A 17,633-nucleotide genomic window follows, 5' to 3' on the forward strand; every position below is an offset into this window, starting at 1 on the left:
AGGGGTGGGTGCAGAGAGCCTGGTCTCCACATTGTTGTCTACACATTGTTGTCTACTTTTCAACAACAAAACTAGGAAATATACAGATAAGAAAATGGCAGTTCTGAATAGTCAAAGAACTAAGGGGACCATAACACCTTAACAAAGATGAATACCTTAACAAATTATAAAATTATAGTTTTAAAGTAGAAGAAGTGAAATTTTAAAAAACAATCACTTAGAGGGATCTGATAGCAGAACTAAGCTGGTAGCAGAGTCTGAAATAGGTCAGTGGAGATTATCCACTCCAAGAAACAGAAGAAGGGGAAGGAAGAGGAGAAGGAGGGAAGGGAGGAAGGAAAGAGGAGGAAGAGAAGACGACGGAATCGATGGCAGAGGCTGTGCGGCATCAAGAGGCAAAGCAACACACAGAGAAGCAGAGCCCATGACAGAGAAGGAAGTCAGTTTTCAGAGAAATGGGACCAAGCATACTAAATCTGATGAAAAAGGTGCATCCCAAGTTCAGTGAACTACAGAGACAGTAAATTGGAGAGCTACATTCAGGTGACCCATGGTCAGCCTATCAAATGCCAAAGCAGCTCAGGGTCAACTTACTATATTAGACCCTCTAAAACACAACAGGTGACTTCACATCAAAAACCAGGGAAGCTAGAAGACAAAAGATACGCATATCCAAAAGACCTTATGCAGAAATTATCAACCAAACTCCTCATATCCATAAAAATATTGAGAAAGTAATTTAAAGATTTCCAGATTTTTAAAAGGCATTCTGCAGTAGGAGAATGTCTTGCTTCCAGACATACACTGTATATATTCAAGGGGAGCCTTTCAGACTAACCACGTATACCAAAGCCAAACAAAACAAAGCCAAACATCATAAAGGAATTCACACAGGTAGGTATAAAAGTCAACACAGGCCAGTCAGCCTAGCACAGCTGGTAAGCCCTAGTTCCCAGTGAGAGATCCTGTCTCAAAACATAAGGTAGTGAGGTCCTGAAGATGACGTCTGAGATTGTCCTCTGCCCTCCACACACATGCATACAAAAGAAAATTCTACAAAACCAAAAACCCCACAACCAACAAGAACAGTAAAAACCCAGAATATATCAACACAGTTGTGGGATACAAACCATTATACAAACTTGAGTAAGCATTTCCATACCTGGCACTTGAGTTTCTGTCACATTCAACTGCACCTCTATTTCCATGCAAAAGTAACATTTCTACACAACAAGCTATAAAAATAAGATGGAAAGAAATAACAGGAGTACTAAGAAAATGGGGACCTAAGAATGAGAACCCCATGTTTACGGTCAGGAAGACAGAGCAGTCAGGATGGCAGTGCACTCGGGTTAATCTCCAGTCAGCACAGTGTCAAAATCCTAGTTTCCTCTCGTACAGAAACTGACAGATGATCTAACATAGAGACAGGACAAGAGAACCAAACACGGCTTTTCAACAACAAAAGTAGGAAATACATAGATATGAAAACAGCAGTCAGTAGAAACTGTCTGAGGATCCTAGATCCTGGAGTTTTGTATCTTACTATAAAATGTCAAAGAACTAAGGACACCATATGGAACAGTCAAAACAATCTTGACAGGGAACATCTACGGAGTCTCTGGAGTTCTGAAATTCTTAGAAGCACAGGAGTGGGCGGCACGGCCTGCGTGGTCTGTGTGGCTCTACTTCTTAAAACCGACACTGGCAGCGGAAGAGCACAGCCTCTGGTAAATGTGAGACTTCTGCATTTCAGCTGTCATGGTAAAAGCTCACAAAGTAGGAGGACATATTGGCAAACTGTATACATGACTAGAGTCTAATATCTAGAATATAAAAAGACATTTACAGCTAAAGAGCAGACAGACCAGATGCGGACAAATTGTTTAAATGGCTAGTTTTCCAAAAGAGATGCATTTATCCAGTAAGTACATGGCAGTTCACCTCTACTGCAGCTAAGCCGCAGTGAAAACAAATGTCACCATGGAAATCAGAATCCCCATACACTGTCAGTGGGTATGTAGACTTATAAAGCACTTTGGGCAAACAGTCCAGCAAGTCCTTGAACAGCTGATAGATTCAGTAATTCTATTCTAGCTATAAACCCAAGAAAACATACATAAAACTCAGCATCATCAAGAAAGACCTGAGGACTCCGTTACAACTTGCCTGAGGAAGCAGGTTATACTCCTGTATAGTCCTGCTTATGTCAACTATCTAGAACAGACAGATCCAAGATAACAGTTGGACTGTCACCTTCCAAGGATCTGGGAATAGAGAGTTGGGACTTGGAGCAGAGGCAGCTTAATACCATAGGGGTAAGGTTCAAGAAGGTAAACTTTTATAGTATATAAATTATATTTCCTCTTGAAAATAACTTTATTCAGCTAAAGTCCACCCGTGTAAAAAGTATACAATGCAGTGCTTCTTTTTAGTATATGCACAAATAGTTGTAATCACCAGCACAATCAATATTAAGTATTTTTATCCTCTCAAACAGAGAAAGATGTCCTGTTTAGCTCTCCCTTCTATCTCCGCTGCTCACCAGTCCAACAGAACTTGTGACATATGTTTCCGACCTCTATGGTTTCCCTTATTCTATGCATTTCATGAGACTTCTTTCACTTGGCTGATGACTGTCAAAATTCATCCATGCTGCGAGACAGACAGACTGACTGTTTGATATCCCGTGGCATAGCTACCTGCCTACTGTCTATGCATGGGTGTCTGGGTCGCTCCAGCTTAGGCTGCTAGGAGAAACAGTCTTCGAGCACCTGGTCAGAGTTGTTCCCGTCCCCCTGGCTGGATCACAGCATGGGCCCAGGAGCTCACACTATCTATCCGGCAACACTCCCTGTGCAGCACAAAAGGGCTGGACCTCTCCATCTCACCTGTTTTTGTCCTCACCTAGCTTCATGCTAACGTCCTAGAATGTGTGAGGTGGCTGTTTCTGATTCTTAGAAACATGTGGGAGACATGGAGCAGAGTTTGAACCTGATTTCCTACCAAGGGTTCTTCTCATGAAGAGTGGGTGCTTCTGAGGAGACTGCTGCAATGCCCAATGTGGCACAGTCACCAACTAGGGATCAGGGTGTGGGTAACCAGAAGACAGCCCTCCATCTGACAGAGGGAGGAAGCCACAGACTACTTAATTTCAGAAAGCCCAAACAAGTTAATGACTGTGGAGCCAATTAGCACTGGCTGCAAAAGTGTGGCCTGCTCTTCTGTGACTAGGGTGCTGTCTGCACAACCCTGATTCCACAGGGAGCCAATGCACCGAGAATCAGCAAGCCTGCTTCGGGAACTAATGTGGTGGGAGGTAGAGGATACTTGTCTCATAGCTAGCAGGCATAATTCAAAAGAAAAAGGTTGGCCAAGTGGCTTGGGGCACCCAGGCTGCTAGATGTAGTGACTAGCATTGTTCAGAAAGAGCTCCTGAAGCTCACTGAGGCCAGAGGGATCATTGACAATGCTTCCCCACTGCTGCTCAGAGCAACCCCAACCCATCTCAACAGTCTTCTCAGTCTTGGAGCCCATCTCCTTGGCTATGAGGCTATGTTAGTCCTGTCAGAGCTGGCCTGTGTGTGTTTCAGCTGTTCAGTGTTCTCTGTGCTCTTTGTAACCAAACTTGGGTCCTGACCACCCCTGGTCAAAAAGATGGATAAATCTATGTTCCAACTATGTAGAGGAAAAAGACTCTCACCAGTGCACATTTCAGTGGTTTGGACAAATAGCAAGAGTGCAAATCAACATCGAGGAATTATTTTTACTACAGTGGCTGTTCTCCTGAGACCCGTACTTCCTGTGTTTAACCTCTCATTCTTAGAGCTGGAAAGAAACACACATTGAAACCCCGCCCTCTTGTACTCATTCACAGCCAAACCTGGGCCCCAGGACCCTTCTGAAAAGATCAGAACTATCTCACTGTAACCAATTATTTAGATTTGTAGCTAAACCTACTCCCTTCTAATTAAATATGTGTACTCCAAGAACCACAGAATGAGGCACTGTACAGTAAATATGTGTGGTTTCTGTGGGAAATAAATTGCACCCAGCAGCTGATCTGTAGCCATGGACTACATTAACTAGGGTTACAGGAATGAGTCTCAAAATGAGGAGTTCTTCCTGGCCTCTTTGCCCTTCATCAAAAACAAAAACAAAAACAAAAACCTCAAGGATAATCTTACCACACACAAAGCTGTCCGGCAGCACTGAGAAAATGCTCTGGCCCTTCAGTGACTCTGGATGGGCACAGGTGGCTGTCACAAAGGCCTGTAGCATCCTACCCACTAGCCACGGGGGCAGCCACTTGAGCTGGCAGTCACACAGGAAGCTCTCACTGCTGATGTAGCTGAAAGAGAAGCAAGAGGTGGCTTAGAAGGCAGGACATCAGGTTCCAAAGAGGACGCTTTCCTCCAGTGACCAGGAACAGCTCATGCACTCTCCCTACAGATCTGAATAGAGTGCGGCTTCTGATGTAGAACCCGGGATGCTACATGCTAAACTAACCCATGCTGACAACACGGTCATCCCCTCCTCCCTTCTCATCACCTCACCTGCAGCCTCTCCGAATCACTTTAGGAAATAGGTTTCCAAAGACTCGACTAATTTATGCCAAAGCACGAAAACAGGGATGCCGGTCCCTCTGTGACGGCAGTAAAGAGGAGGTATTACACTTTCATTTGATGGGCTGGTCATATTCAAATGAGAGATGTCTGAGGGCTGTCCTGCTGAGGAGCTACTGTGGTGCAGAAGGCCATCCACACTACCCATGAGAGAGTGACCCATTCATACACTGCACAACGAGGCAAGTGTCACAGCCATGAGTGCTGTGTGGTGGGGGGCTGGCTGTGTCGGTCCAGGTAAAGGGCCAGAAGGAACTCTCGACTATCAGGTCCACTCCCTCACCTCCTCATCAAAAGGGCACTTGAGTGTGGCAGAGCACAACAGACAGGAAATGGCCTAGAGAACAAGGCCAGGGCATTGCTGGGAGCCGTGACAGGGATATATTTAAATTTTCACCATAGGAACAAACTGAGAGAAATAAATAACACCTCAACATTTGCTCAGATGTATGCACAAAGAATCAGGCTTTGTACCACACTCTGTATATACTGGGTTTAGTGCTAAGGTCTTTAGCACTGAGAAAGAGGTCAGGCTAGATATCACAAAACCATGGGAACCAGGAATGGAAAGGTTTTCTTTTTTTGTTTGTTTGTTTTTGTTTTGTTTTTTTGAGACAGGGTTTCCCTATATATCCCTGGCTGTCCTGGAACTCACTCTGTAGACCTGGCTGGCCTCGAACTCAGAAATCTGCCTGCCTCTGCCTCCCAAGTGCTGGGACTAAAGGCATGCGCCACCACCGCCCGGCAGAAAGGTTTTCTTAAGTGATGAGTATAAGGTGCAAAGAAGACAGGGAATGAACAACTGGAGCCAGACAGCAGTGAGAATGCTAGTTCCTGGCCAACCATGTGACCCCATAGTTAGACACAAAGGCCAGGCCGGCTGGATGGTGGGACCATGAGCTGCCTAGGCTCTGTAGGTTCCAGTCTTTTCTTCACGACAGCACACTCCTCTGCTACCACTAACAGGCAGTGTTTTCCGTGGCTCATGCCTCCAACTATCCCAGTGCATCACTGGCTTACGTTGTACATTTTCATGATTCCAACTCAAAGTGTATTTCTAATCACTGTTTGTGGAAATTTACCCAAAAACTAAGGGCACAGAATAACCTGTGTGATCCAACAGAAAAGAAGATGATGATGCAAAGTGAACTTCTTCCTCCCATCAGAAGACTGAGCCTAGGACCAGTCATGGTTTGAGAACATATAGCAGTTAAAGGGAGACCAGGCAGGAGACTCAGGCTGAGCCTCCAGAATCAGGCCACAGATACCCTGCCACTGTCCAAAAAATGCCTTCAGGAAACTCCTCTTAAATACAAAATAAACCTAGAAGATCAAAACTGGTATCCTTAAAAAGGTGATGATCCATTTTTATATTAGACAATGGTACAGAACAGAAGACTCTGGCCTGCAGGCTCACTGTCTGCTTCTGTTGGTGTGGATTTAGAAGCACACAGCTGCACCCATTTGTTTGTGTAGTATTGCTGCTGTCTGCTGTAATAACACATTTGAGTAGTCATGACCCAGCCCCTGTGACCCAAAAAGTCCAAAACGTTTACTATGTCAGCATTTCAGAAAGAATTTGCCACCCCCATCCAGAGCTAAGTCCCATCAGGCATTTTGCTTTTAAAGACGACTCATATCTGAGCTATAAGCAAACACAGCTATTACAGAAAGTGAGCACAATGCAGTTACAGGTCTTGCCTAGTCTCAAGTCTCCACTCATACCAATAAGGCCATGGGTTCCCAGGTACTCACAGCTCTTTAAGGTTCTTCATCTTTGCAAAGGCATCAAACTGGACAGACCTGATTGCATTCTCTCCAAGGTTCCTGAAACAGAATACAATCATTTGTGCATAGGAATTGTGTATACTTGTCAAGTTCGTGGCCAAATAAGGACACTCGGGATTTTTCAGGCCAGCCCTGGTTTACAGATGACCCACAGGTGCTAGCCATACCCCGTGGCCAGATCCACTGGGAGAGGCTCTCAGTTCTATTGTTGATGCAAGCACACAGAATGACTTGGGACCAAGCCAACCCTAAGAGCAGCCTTGAAGTTAGGTAGAAAGCTGGGAAAAAAATTTACCCAGCAGAATAAAGGCTTACCTTGATTCAAAGAATAAAACTAAGAGCCAGGGTCCTAGAAGCATCCACTTCCAGCTGCAGTATAAACATCTCAGGACTAGTGATCCCTAATTAGTTCCAAGGTCCCATAGGCAAGCACCCCAGTAGAAAAGCTCCCAGCATACACTAGGAATAGGGAGCTGTTAAAAGAAGGAGGGGGTGTTGCCTGGCTTTGTTAAAATAAAGTATCCTTATGAAAGTGGCAAGAGCTCAGGGACCCTTGAAGGAGTCTGATGCATGGTACTACAGCCCAGCAGGTGGGAGGTGGATGTTTGTTCACATACCAATCACATTAACTGGGAGCACAGCAGCAGTCTATCTGCTCTGTGAGTGTTCCTGGCATAGGCAAAAGAAAGGCCAGAGTTGAAGCTGACTTATAATGAGAAGGAAACAGATGGTGTTTCCAAACAACCTGTTTCTCGGTTTACAAAGAAGTGATTAAACTGCTAGCAGACTTCCCCAGCAGCCTTGTTTAGCAGGCCTGTGTGGCACACAGGGTCTAGCAGGATACTTACAGGTGTTCCAGGCTTTCCAGTCCCGAGAATGCTCTCTTAGCCACAGATTTGATCTTGTTTCCAAATAGAGTTCTGCAGTTTCCAAACATCCAGGCCCAGGGTAGGTAGGTAGAAAGGGACCGGGAAGCAACAGAGAAAGAAAGCATACAATCAGGGCAGTGCTGCCTGGCCAATGTCTGAAAGAGGCAGGTGCAATGTGGACTCGTAAGGGAATTACAGGGCTGGAGTGCACAGGCTGTCCCCACCCTGAAATGAAATACCTCTAGCTCTATTACATTTCATGGTGATGACAGGAAGAAATTGCATGTTCCACCCAGTCTCAAGAGACTGCTGTAGTGTCATCAAGCGGAAATCACCATGGCAAGGCCATGATATCCTGCGACCACCCAAGGGGGTAGGGAGTTTGTTAGGTAGTAGCCTTGCAGGAAGAATAGGCTGGTTACTGTTTTAGTGAAAAGCAGCAGGGTCAGAAGGCAGTATAAACTGGGACTAAGATCTGCCATCCACTTCTATGCACTGCACTGTGGGCATAAAGGGTCCGAACTAGCCAGAAGAGAACAAGAAAAGGGCATCCATCAAGAGAGCCCCATAGCTCTTTGCATCTGCCATGAGCTGTAGTGGCCAGGATGCAGCTGTCGTGATATTTACCTTTGCCCTCAGAACTTGCAGAAGAGGCCCTGCACTGTGGCTTCTTGAGCAAGAGCCCAGAAATTTTTTGTACTAGACCAGAAGTTCACTAAGTACAAGGTATATGGAGTATCATAGTCACATTTTCAGGGAACTAAAGTCTGTACCCTTAGGCTTTCAAGCACTGGATAAGAGTTTTGCCCTTTTGGCCTTAGCAGTAAGTATTCAGTCAAGATACTCTAGGACAAGAGTGTTCCTTTTACTGGGTATGGAGGTCAGAGCACCCACCCACAGGAGACCCTAGAGTGTGGCAGACAACTAAATGCAAAGTTCCTTCCTTTGTTACTGAGGACTCTGATAAGGTGCATCAAAAGTATACACTGACTCAACACAAGAATGTGTCTGCTCAGGACAACCAAAAGTGACACTTGTCATCAGCTCCGCCCCTTCAATGTTCATGTCTTCCAGGGTTTTCTAATAGGCATATTACGTAGGCTGGATGCCTGGGAAATGTCAGAATCAGCAAGTTCAGGCAGCAGTGTACAAGTGGACAGAGGAAGCTTCTGAACAAAGCTAGTCTGACTCACCTCCTCCCAAGAGAGGAATTTCTTGTTAAGCATCCTGCAAAGAACCAGGGCTAAGATCTGGACTAGAAGCTATCTTACACCCATGTCAAACTGAGACCCACAAGGGAAGACAAGTACCAGCTTGCTTGTAAAAACTAATGGAGGTGATGCCTGCAGACCCGAAGCTGCACCATGGCCTAGCCATCACCTACCATGTGGCCTGAGCTTCAGACTAACTGTCAAGGCTCTGAAGGAACACAGGGCAGAAACAGGCTGGCCTGCAGGAGCACTGCCCCACATCCCAGAACAGCCTCCTACAATATAAAGAACACAGTGGTACCAGTTCCACATGCTCCCAAGGGCACTGCCAGAGCACACCATGAGGCTTCTTACGTCCTGTTTCTTTACAGATTCCTGCCCCAGGGGCTCCTGCAGTCAGTTCAGCCTTTAGACAAAACCTACTATTTCCAGACTTGATAGGGTGAAGGGAAAATGGGCCAACGACCCCTCTATCCTCTCTCTCTCACAGGCAATCTGAGTGGACAAGAAAACAATCTCATCCTGAACTCATAATCTGGAATTCTTACTTTAAATAAACCAAATGCCAGAAGCCCAGTGGCCATGTTCACTTTGGCTCCTTAGCCACAAAACTAGCAGCAAATAACAGCTCCTGGGGCACTGAACCCTAGTGTGTCTGCGAGTCTGCCAGCTCCTGCACTTACTCAGATCCCACAAGCAGGGCACCATGTGCTCCAGGATCTAGTAAAAACAAACTGAGCTGTTTAGTGAAATCTCCCATAAACTAGATCTAGGAAAAGCTGTGCCTTATTTCATCCATTAAATATTAGTCACGTTGACCTCTTTTACAGTGAGGGCAGGCTGTTATTTCTAATGGTGACAACAGCAATAAAACCAATTCTCAAATTCTCCATTACACAGTGCCTGTCATTCAGCTGATAGGCTCAAACAGGCCCTGACCTCCTCTCAGTACACATCTGGGGGTGCTGTGGGGTGGAACACTCAAGCTTACACATGCTGGTGGCTCCCTGGACTGGAAGGGTGCTCCAGGGAAGCAGTGGCTAGTCTGACCTCCCTGCTAAGGACTCAGATCAGGTAGTGATGTCAGATGTCACTTCTTAAACCCTCTCACATCTGGCCAGCCCTGCCAAAGTTTCCCAAAAGCCATTTCAGTGCTCACTAAAGCAACCACAAGACACCATGATGTGTATAGAGTGGGGAATGTGGCACAGCAGGCCTTGGACTCATGTCTTGAAGGAGCTATAGCATGGCAAGCCTTCCTCACTATGTGGAGTGCCCATCCGGGCAGGAGGTCCAGCTCCCACTTCTCTATACTCTACATATCTCCCTTCATGTGTGCCCTACGCAGAACACTGTCTTCCCCTCCTGCTCAGGGTCAGAGGTGGACAGGGGTGGGGAGTAGGGGGTGGGGTTGTGGTGCCGTACTGCTTCTTCTACACAGTCACTCGAGGTTCTCATTAAGTCCTTCTATGAAGTCCATATGCCCCTTCCTTACAAGCTGGCCATGGGCAGGGCCCCAGCAGCAGAACTCCAGAACATTCTGCAACTTGGGCAAGGGAACAAGTAAGCCAGTTTCCATATCCAGGTGTGAAAATCCGAGCCTGCCACCTGCCAGGTCCTTGGCTAACTCCCTTCACTGTCTCTCGAGTTCTAAAGGCTGCACAATGGAGCCTACACACAGACATGTGCCTACAATAGCAATGGGCCAATTCTAGGAGGGCAGGACAAAGACTCTCCAAACTGAATTCCCAGTAGCTATTACTACTGTTCTTGGTGGTGGCTGCTTCCACCTGAGATTATAATTAACAACAAAAGACTGACAAGAGCCTCAGAACTGTCAAGTTACTGAAAGATATTCCACACATCTCTAGAAATCGAGGAAGGCAGCAACATCCCTCTGTGCAGAGGACAAAACACAGGTGTTTTTAGATGGGCTGTGAACAGGACCAAGCCCAGCATGTCTATTGACCACCACAGAGTGACAGCATGAAGAGTGTGAAAGTAGCCTGTGAGCCACTGTGGGTTCCTCAGCCTCTCCTCTGCACACAGCGGAAGGCCTGCTGCTCTCTGTGGGCCCAGGACAGAGTGACTCGGGGAGCTGCAAGAGAGGCATCCCCTGCATCCCAGAGCTTGCAGAACTGCACACTCACTGTCTGAAATACTCACAGTTTGCTGAGATTGTCGAGCCCCATAAAGGCACCACTGGTATCTTCAATTGTACCTGAGATCTCATTATGGTCCAGGTCCCTGAGAAGAAGACAGAAGGCAAGTTCACCCTGTATCTTGGGTTCTAGCTTGTTCTTCACCATGAAGGGAGACCAGCCACACACCCAGGCTTTCAACTAGGGCCCAGTATCATGTATTGCCGTGACAAGTATGGCCCTGAGAACATCCTTTTTTCTCTTTGTGTACTATGCAGTATGACCTTGCTTCTATTGCTTCCAACAAAGCCAGCACACCTACCAACCAGTCTGGCTGGCTTCAGGGAGGGAAACAGTAGAGACAGCACCAGAAGAAGCCAGCCCAAAAGAAGGTCCGAAGTAGACCTCTAGCCCAAAAGATTCCTAACAATTCCTGTCTACTCTTGTATTAACCACAGTCCTCTCTCAGGGTTCAACCAGGACACTGTGGCAGGCACGTGGAAGAAAGGGATTGCAACAAGTTAGCTCGACCCTCATGTTCCTCCAGGCTAGCTTGTAAGCCTAGGGCCTGCACCCTGCTCCTCATGAGGCTTATGGAGCACTGGACACTGAGCCAGAGCACACATCTGGGTGCTGAGTCAATCTTGTGACCCACTTGCCAGGACAGGAAAAAGGAGGCCAGCTACTCAGCCCCAGGCTGTTTGGATAAGGTCAGTGCTTCAGCTTCCTCCCTGAGCTTCCAAGAGCAGGTCATGCTGCCCAGCCGCACACACCTGGCAGCTACACCCCTACTCTCACATTTGCTCTTTCCAGTTTTTCACAGAGCCATGGTCCCTGCACATCCCTTGCCAGAGTCCTTGCAGATATGGCCAAGAACAGAAAGGGACGCAGCTCTTGGCTCTGGGAAGACACTAGAAGGTCACTGCCAGCTGGGAGTGGAGCTGGGACGAAAGTACACAATGCTTGCTCTGACCTTCACTTTCCAGCATGAAGCTAAAAGAGAATGTGCTGCTGGAAGGGGCCTCTCCTTTCAAGGAGTCCCACCCTGTCATCTTTAGACTGAGTACAGCAGGGATCCAGACTACAGCTTTGTGTGCCTGTCTTCCTGCTCCAGGCCTTGTCTGCCAAATCCACCCTCTCTTTCTGGCCTGCTCAGCTTGAATGTTTCTGGCCTTTCTGTCTGGGCCTCACAAGGGCTCACGGACTGACCTTGGCTCGAATAGCTTGCTGGCCATTAGCTCCCCAGCACTGACCCACACCTGAAGCCCACTCTGCCAGGTGCAAGTGCAGAGGCCTCCCTCCAGGGACGACGACAGGCTTGCTTCCCCAGCAGAAGACCAGGCCAGAGAAGGAAGCTGTGGAAGCTGATACCACTATCTGTGGAAGACTGTATGCCCTTCTGGGGGTTTTAGGCTGAAGGCTGCTAGGAAACTGCCTAGTGATTACAAGTGAAAAGTTCTACAAAAAGTCCCAGAAAAGCATCCTCAGCAGCTTCTAGCAGCCTCAACTGGCCGCGTCAGAGGACACGACAGTCTCACTTCCTCTCTGTTACACACTCTCTAATGCGTGTAAGCCAGGACACAGGACCCTCACTTCTATCTCTCTTGGATACCAGAACCACTAAAGAGCTTCAAAGAAAGAGCAGGAAAGTAGCCATGGTACTGGCTTAAAGAAAACAGTACATAGGATTTAAGAACAGAAAGTCAAGGCTGCGGGTGTGGCTCAGTAGAAGAGAACTTGCCTGTCATACACAAGGCTCTGGGTTTGATCTATAGAAACATCAGAAAAAAATTCTCAAAACTTACATCCAGGCCTGGAAGCTCACATACTTGTAATTCTAGCACTTGAAGCAAGCCTGAGCTAGAGACCCTGGTCTTTAAAAGCAAATAAACAAAACCACTACCCTACCCTCTCAAAAAGAAAAATGAATGAGAAGTCACAGTCAGAAGACTGGAGAAGAGACACACAGAACTGTCTGAGTGTTGCTGCAGATACCCTGTTTAGGCATGCTTTTCCAGACCCACCAACCCTGTCTTGCCAAGTGTACTGAGAATTATTGATAATGGCAATTTTTAAAGAGTCCTTATCCTGCTATAGGCACCACTGTGGGGAAGAAAGGATTTTTATGCTCAGCAGTTACTTTTAGTTGATGATTTAAAAGTTCTAGTCCTTGTTCCTATAGCAAGCCAGCTTACAGTCCAGTTCTGACTAGAAGCCAGCAAGAGGTAATTCCAACAAAGCAAGTGCTTTGCTGTCTGCTTTCCCATCTGGGCCCCCCCCCCTCATGCTTTCACCCTCTAAAGTACAATCCTTACAAGACCCGCAGACTCTTGAGTCCCTTGAAGGCGCCTTCAGCAATGTGGCTGATGGCATTGTGGCTCAGGCGCAGGATACTGAGGCTGCTCAATTCCGCTAGACTCTCCTCATCCAGCCGCGTGAGGTTGTTGAAGGACAGTATCCTAAGGAAGAAAGAGGAAGACAAATGTCACCACTGAGCTATATGGGTGCCCTATTCTCTCCTGTCTTCAGCAGTCATGTCACGACTGGCCTGACCTCCCTCAAGATGGGACACTGAAACATGTCCACAGGAATCCTGATGTCAGAAGCCCATCAGGTCAACATTCACCTACTTTGATAACCAGACGATCATGCAAGCCACGAAACCAGTACCACAAAGCTAAAGACTACTGCTTACACATACTGTAAAAACCTGGCTTACAACCCAAATCCCACGGCTCCAAGCCCCTCCACTGCCTGACTTGGTTTAGGAAATGAAGGAACTATCTTGGTGGAGACTCATACTGAACAACATCTGGAAGAGTTCTGCACTGAGCAAGTGAGCCACAGCGACACTAGCTGTATCAGCCAGCAGAGGGCACCATGAGCTACTGCCTGGGACAACCACACCAGGGGAAGACCCCGATACTAAAGGCCTGGGCTGTGACTCCTACAGCCCTCAACAGGGATCATGTGCCAAAGCATACCTTTTGCTACAACCAAACCTCCTTCCCAGCACTACTGCAGGAGTGTACTACATGGGTTGGGTATGTAACATTAGTTATCTATGGTTGGAAATGGTAAGTCAGGACTGGTACAAAGGAGAAAAATTAATTGAAGATTAATGTAGTTTTAAAGTTTTAAAGGTGACAGTGAACATATTCTGTCCCTATTAAGAGAACTATGTCATAGTGTCTATCAGGTGCAAAGACCTAGAAGGAGACTGAAATTATATCTTTGCCTGCAATTAAAGAATTCAGCTAAAAGGAAGGGCAAGAGCACACTGCAGAGCAATCCTATATCTGGCTCTGAGGTTTTCTAATATGGAACAAATTGCTAGGATTAGTCTAGTATACTCAAGTGACCCTTCCCTTCCTCCAAATGGCAAAAGGGACAGTGTCATGTTATCCAACCGTGCAGAAAGGGGAGGAAGGAACTCAAGGGTCTGCTTGGGAGTTTTATTTTTCCATGCAACCCTAACTTGAGGGCTCACACCATTCTAGTGTGATCCAGAAGACTGTCCTTACTTGGGAACTAGACTGAACGCCTTCAAGGCCTCTCCCTTCCCTACAACTCCCAGCCCCCAACAAAAGCCATGAAAGCCTGGTGAAAGCCATGGGCAGTGGGCAACAGGAACATCTCTAGGTAGCAAGAAGCTAAACTCAAAGAATGAACACTAACACAGAAGAGAAATGAATAGAAAGCAAGGGGCAGGACTGTGGCCTTTCACAAAAGACAGGGACTGGCTAAAGGACAAACTCTGAGTAATGACAGACATGCACTGAGGGCGATATCAGAGCAGAGAAGACTAGAGGAGAGCAGGCTGTAAGAGTCAGCATCGGGTTCAAGTCTCCCTAACTATGCCTGGTGAAGTAGACAAATACAAGAGAGGCTGAGTAAGACATGACATTTCTACCAATCATGTGCTTTGGCAGGTCAATCTTTTCCTGCACTGAGAGGCCTGGCCAAAGAAGATAAAACAAAAGAACCTGAACCTACTCAAAAAGTAAACCTACTGGACCTCACAGCATCATCTATTAAACTAAAAGAACTCCCAGATTAGGGAAAGGGACAAAGGGGCAAAAGATGTTTCCTAAGTCCGTGGCTTTAGCAGTGTTATTGTGTCTGCTGTGTGTGAGGGGATGCCCGCCCCATCTTGGAAGTATGTCAATACCATTCTCAGAAGCAAGGGCACAACCTGGAAGCCCTGTTTAAGGGACCCTGCATCTCCACGCCTGCCATCAGCTAATGGGACACAAACAGGCAGGAAGGATCCCAGTGTCCTGAGAAACTCTCTTGATAGAACTCCCAAGGGTAGACCAATCCTTCCACCATCAGCAGGTCACCATCATTTGGCTTCGCTGTCCTACTCAACTGTGACTTTTTCAGTTAAGAGATACGTGTGAACTACTGCCACTCGGAAGTGTTGTGATGACAACGTCTAGGCTTCTGTTCCCTGCACACCCTCCCCTTCATTTCTAGCTCCCAGCCTAAGACCTGGCTGGCAGAGGCTCCACATGGGCCTTTCTTCCTGAACAGACTGCCAGCCTTCCTGTCTCTGGGTTGCCTCCTTATTTGGACCCTGTGGGGTGCGCTGGGCTCTAGAGGCTTCACGAGGTACTTCACTGACCACTAGCCTGGACTTACAGCTCATGCAGCCTCTGACAGAAGCTCCAGCCGTCACGGTGAATCCGTGAGATGGAGTTGTTGCTGAGGTGCAGCTGGTGCAGGGCTGTGAGGCCATAGAGGGAGCCACTGTTCACTTCCACCAGGCTGTTGGACTCCAGGTGCCTGCAGATACACACAGGATGAGGAGAGTGCCATTCTCCCATTACAGGGACAGCAAAAAGGAGGCCAGTCTGTGTCAGATGTGGTAGTCAGTGCAGAGAAGGTAGCAGAACAGAGAGGAGGCACATTTTGTTTCACAGTCAGTATTAGAGAGGAAATTTAAGCAAGCAGAACTTGCTTCTGTCCATCTGACTTTCTCCTACTGCTCAAAGCATGGGTGTTTAGTGTATTTTTTAAAATCCTAAGAAACATACCAACCTCTCATTTGTACAGACGTACTCGACATAAAAATCAAGTGGGAGATAGCAAGTTTTGTTCTGAGAACTGATCTGGACTTCAGATTCCCAAATGAACATAGGAAACAGACATCCAGCAAATCAGAAGTGGAAAGAAACAAAAGGCCTAGCTGCAGGCTCCTCCTGTGCATGCCATACAAAGTAGGCAGGCGCGGGAAAGGGGAGTCTTGGGAGATGCTTCTGATGATGGGACTGGGGAACACACTGGTGGCTGTGGTCCTAGGCTTCTGACTTTGATTTCAGCTACAAAAATAACAGCAGATGTACAGGTTGTATAGGAAACGGGGTAAAGGAGGTGGCCAGCTGGACCACTAATGGACACAGGTAAAGGCAGTGGTATAGTTGTGTCCACCTGAAAGGAGACACTTGCAAACATGAAAACCAGAAAACCAAAGATAGGGGTGGCTGGAAATGACTGCCTCATGGAAAACAAACTGGGGGAGGGGTAGGATGGTGTAACACCACCTTGTCTTTACTTCCTTATTATGCAGATTCATTACTCTAGACTTAAACAACTGTAGAGGTTTAAAATCAGAAGATCAGTAATTGCCTCTCTGCTGTTCTTTTTTCATTATTCTGGCAGCAGGCAGCTCTGCTGCTGCACACATCTGGCTGGAAACTCCCCTGAGAAAAGCTGCACATCTGCACTCAGTGTCTTGATTAGCTCACAAGACAGGAATAAATCTCCCAAGATGAACTATGCATTTTGGCCCACCTGCACATCAAGAAAGACTATTGGCCCGGTGTGAGGGAAGAAGGGACTCCCGATAAGGTGTGGGAGTGGAGAGGATGTGGGGAGGGAATCGCTCTGCACTCTTAGGTTTGTGGAGGAAGTGGGGGTAGAGAGCAGGCCCAGAAGACTAGTGCAATCCATCTCTTTCCACTTCCTTAGCTGACCATGTGTCCATTAAAACCCCCTTTTCCCTGGCAAGGAAAACAACCTAGGTCTTAGCTCATTGTGCAGAAAGAGGCCCAAAGGGCGGGGTCCACGTGGCCACCATTCTCACGCCCACATCTTCCCAGAGCCCAGGAGGGATGCCCACACTTACAGCACATGCATCTTCGACAGCCCCCAGAAGGCACCATCCGTCAGCTTGCTGATGTTATTTCGTTGAAGCTTCAGCACTTCCAAGCTATCGAGCCCCTGAAATGTGAGGCCCTCAATCAGCCGAATCCGATTCCGATTCAGGTCCCTATGGAGATGAAGCCATCAGGTCAGAACATCCCTTGTGCACATCTAGCCTGCACCATTCCAAGTCAATGATGAAACCATGGAGGAGGGTACTCCTCAGCTGGCACACTGGCACTGTGAACAGCAAGGGTGACACCCTAGAAGTACAGTGAATGCTGTATAGCTAGCTCCGTACAGCCCTGGTACTGTGGGAACATAACCACCTCGCAGTACTTCCCTCAGAACAGCCACCATTCATGATCCTAGAGCAGGCCCTGGGCACGACTCAGAGGTACATTTTTTAGCTGATGTGTCTCTTAGCTCAGCAACAGAAATCCATACCAGATGCGTCAACCCAAGAAAATCCTAACCTCTGGGTACCAGTATCAGCAAAACTTCAACTCAGAGCATCTGACAGACCTCTGTGCAATTCGAAGAAGTGATGGCCTGTAGAGAGTGGGGGTGGGGCAAATACACACTTGGCACCTAGTCCTAGCAGAACAACCTTAGTTGACCAACAGATATCAGGAATCTGGGTCAGCTGTATCCCATTAGCAACTCTTGGGAAGGTGGGAGAACACTGCACTAATTAGAAAGGCCTTGGTTTTCCCCCAAATATTTTTGCAGTGTCTCATGACCCTGCTTCACACCCAGCCTCTTCAGCTTCTTAGACTGAAAAGAGCAAAGTCAAGCTCCCATACCCAGGAGCAACGCTGACAGGGCACACTCCGCCCTGTGCCAGCCTGA

General features: G+C 47.3%; 1 protein-coding gene across 1 annotated transcript in view; it reads right to left on the reverse strand.

Annotated features, from left to right (window-relative positions):
- Lrig1 (leucine rich repeats and immunoglobulin like domains 1) overlaps nt 1-17,633 on the reverse strand; it is a 98,391-nt gene that overhangs the window by 7,438 nt on the left and 73,320 nt on the right. The window contains exons 6-12 of the mRNA XM_028773021.1: nt 16,765-16,908; nt 15,279-15,422; nt 12,950-13,093; nt 10,660-10,740; nt 7,262-7,333; nt 6,381-6,452; nt 4,188-4,351 (exon numbers count right to left, since the gene is read on the reverse strand). Of these exons, the coding sequence (XP_028628854.1) occupies nt 4,188-4,351; nt 6,381-6,452; nt 7,262-7,333; nt 10,660-10,740; nt 12,950-13,093; nt 15,279-15,422; nt 16,765-16,908 (821 nt within the window). The remainder of the gene's footprint in view (nt 1-4,187; nt 4,352-6,380; nt 6,453-7,261; nt 7,334-10,659; nt 10,741-12,949; nt 13,094-15,278; nt 15,423-16,764; nt 16,909-17,633) is intronic.

This window comes from Grammomys surdaster, unplaced genomic scaffold (genome assembly GCF_004785775.1).
Source record: "Grammomys surdaster isolate TR1022 unplaced genomic scaffold, NIH_TR_1.0 220, whole genome shotgun sequence".
Taxonomy (NCBI): Eukaryota; Metazoa; Chordata; class Mammalia; order Rodentia; family Muridae; genus Grammomys; species Grammomys surdaster.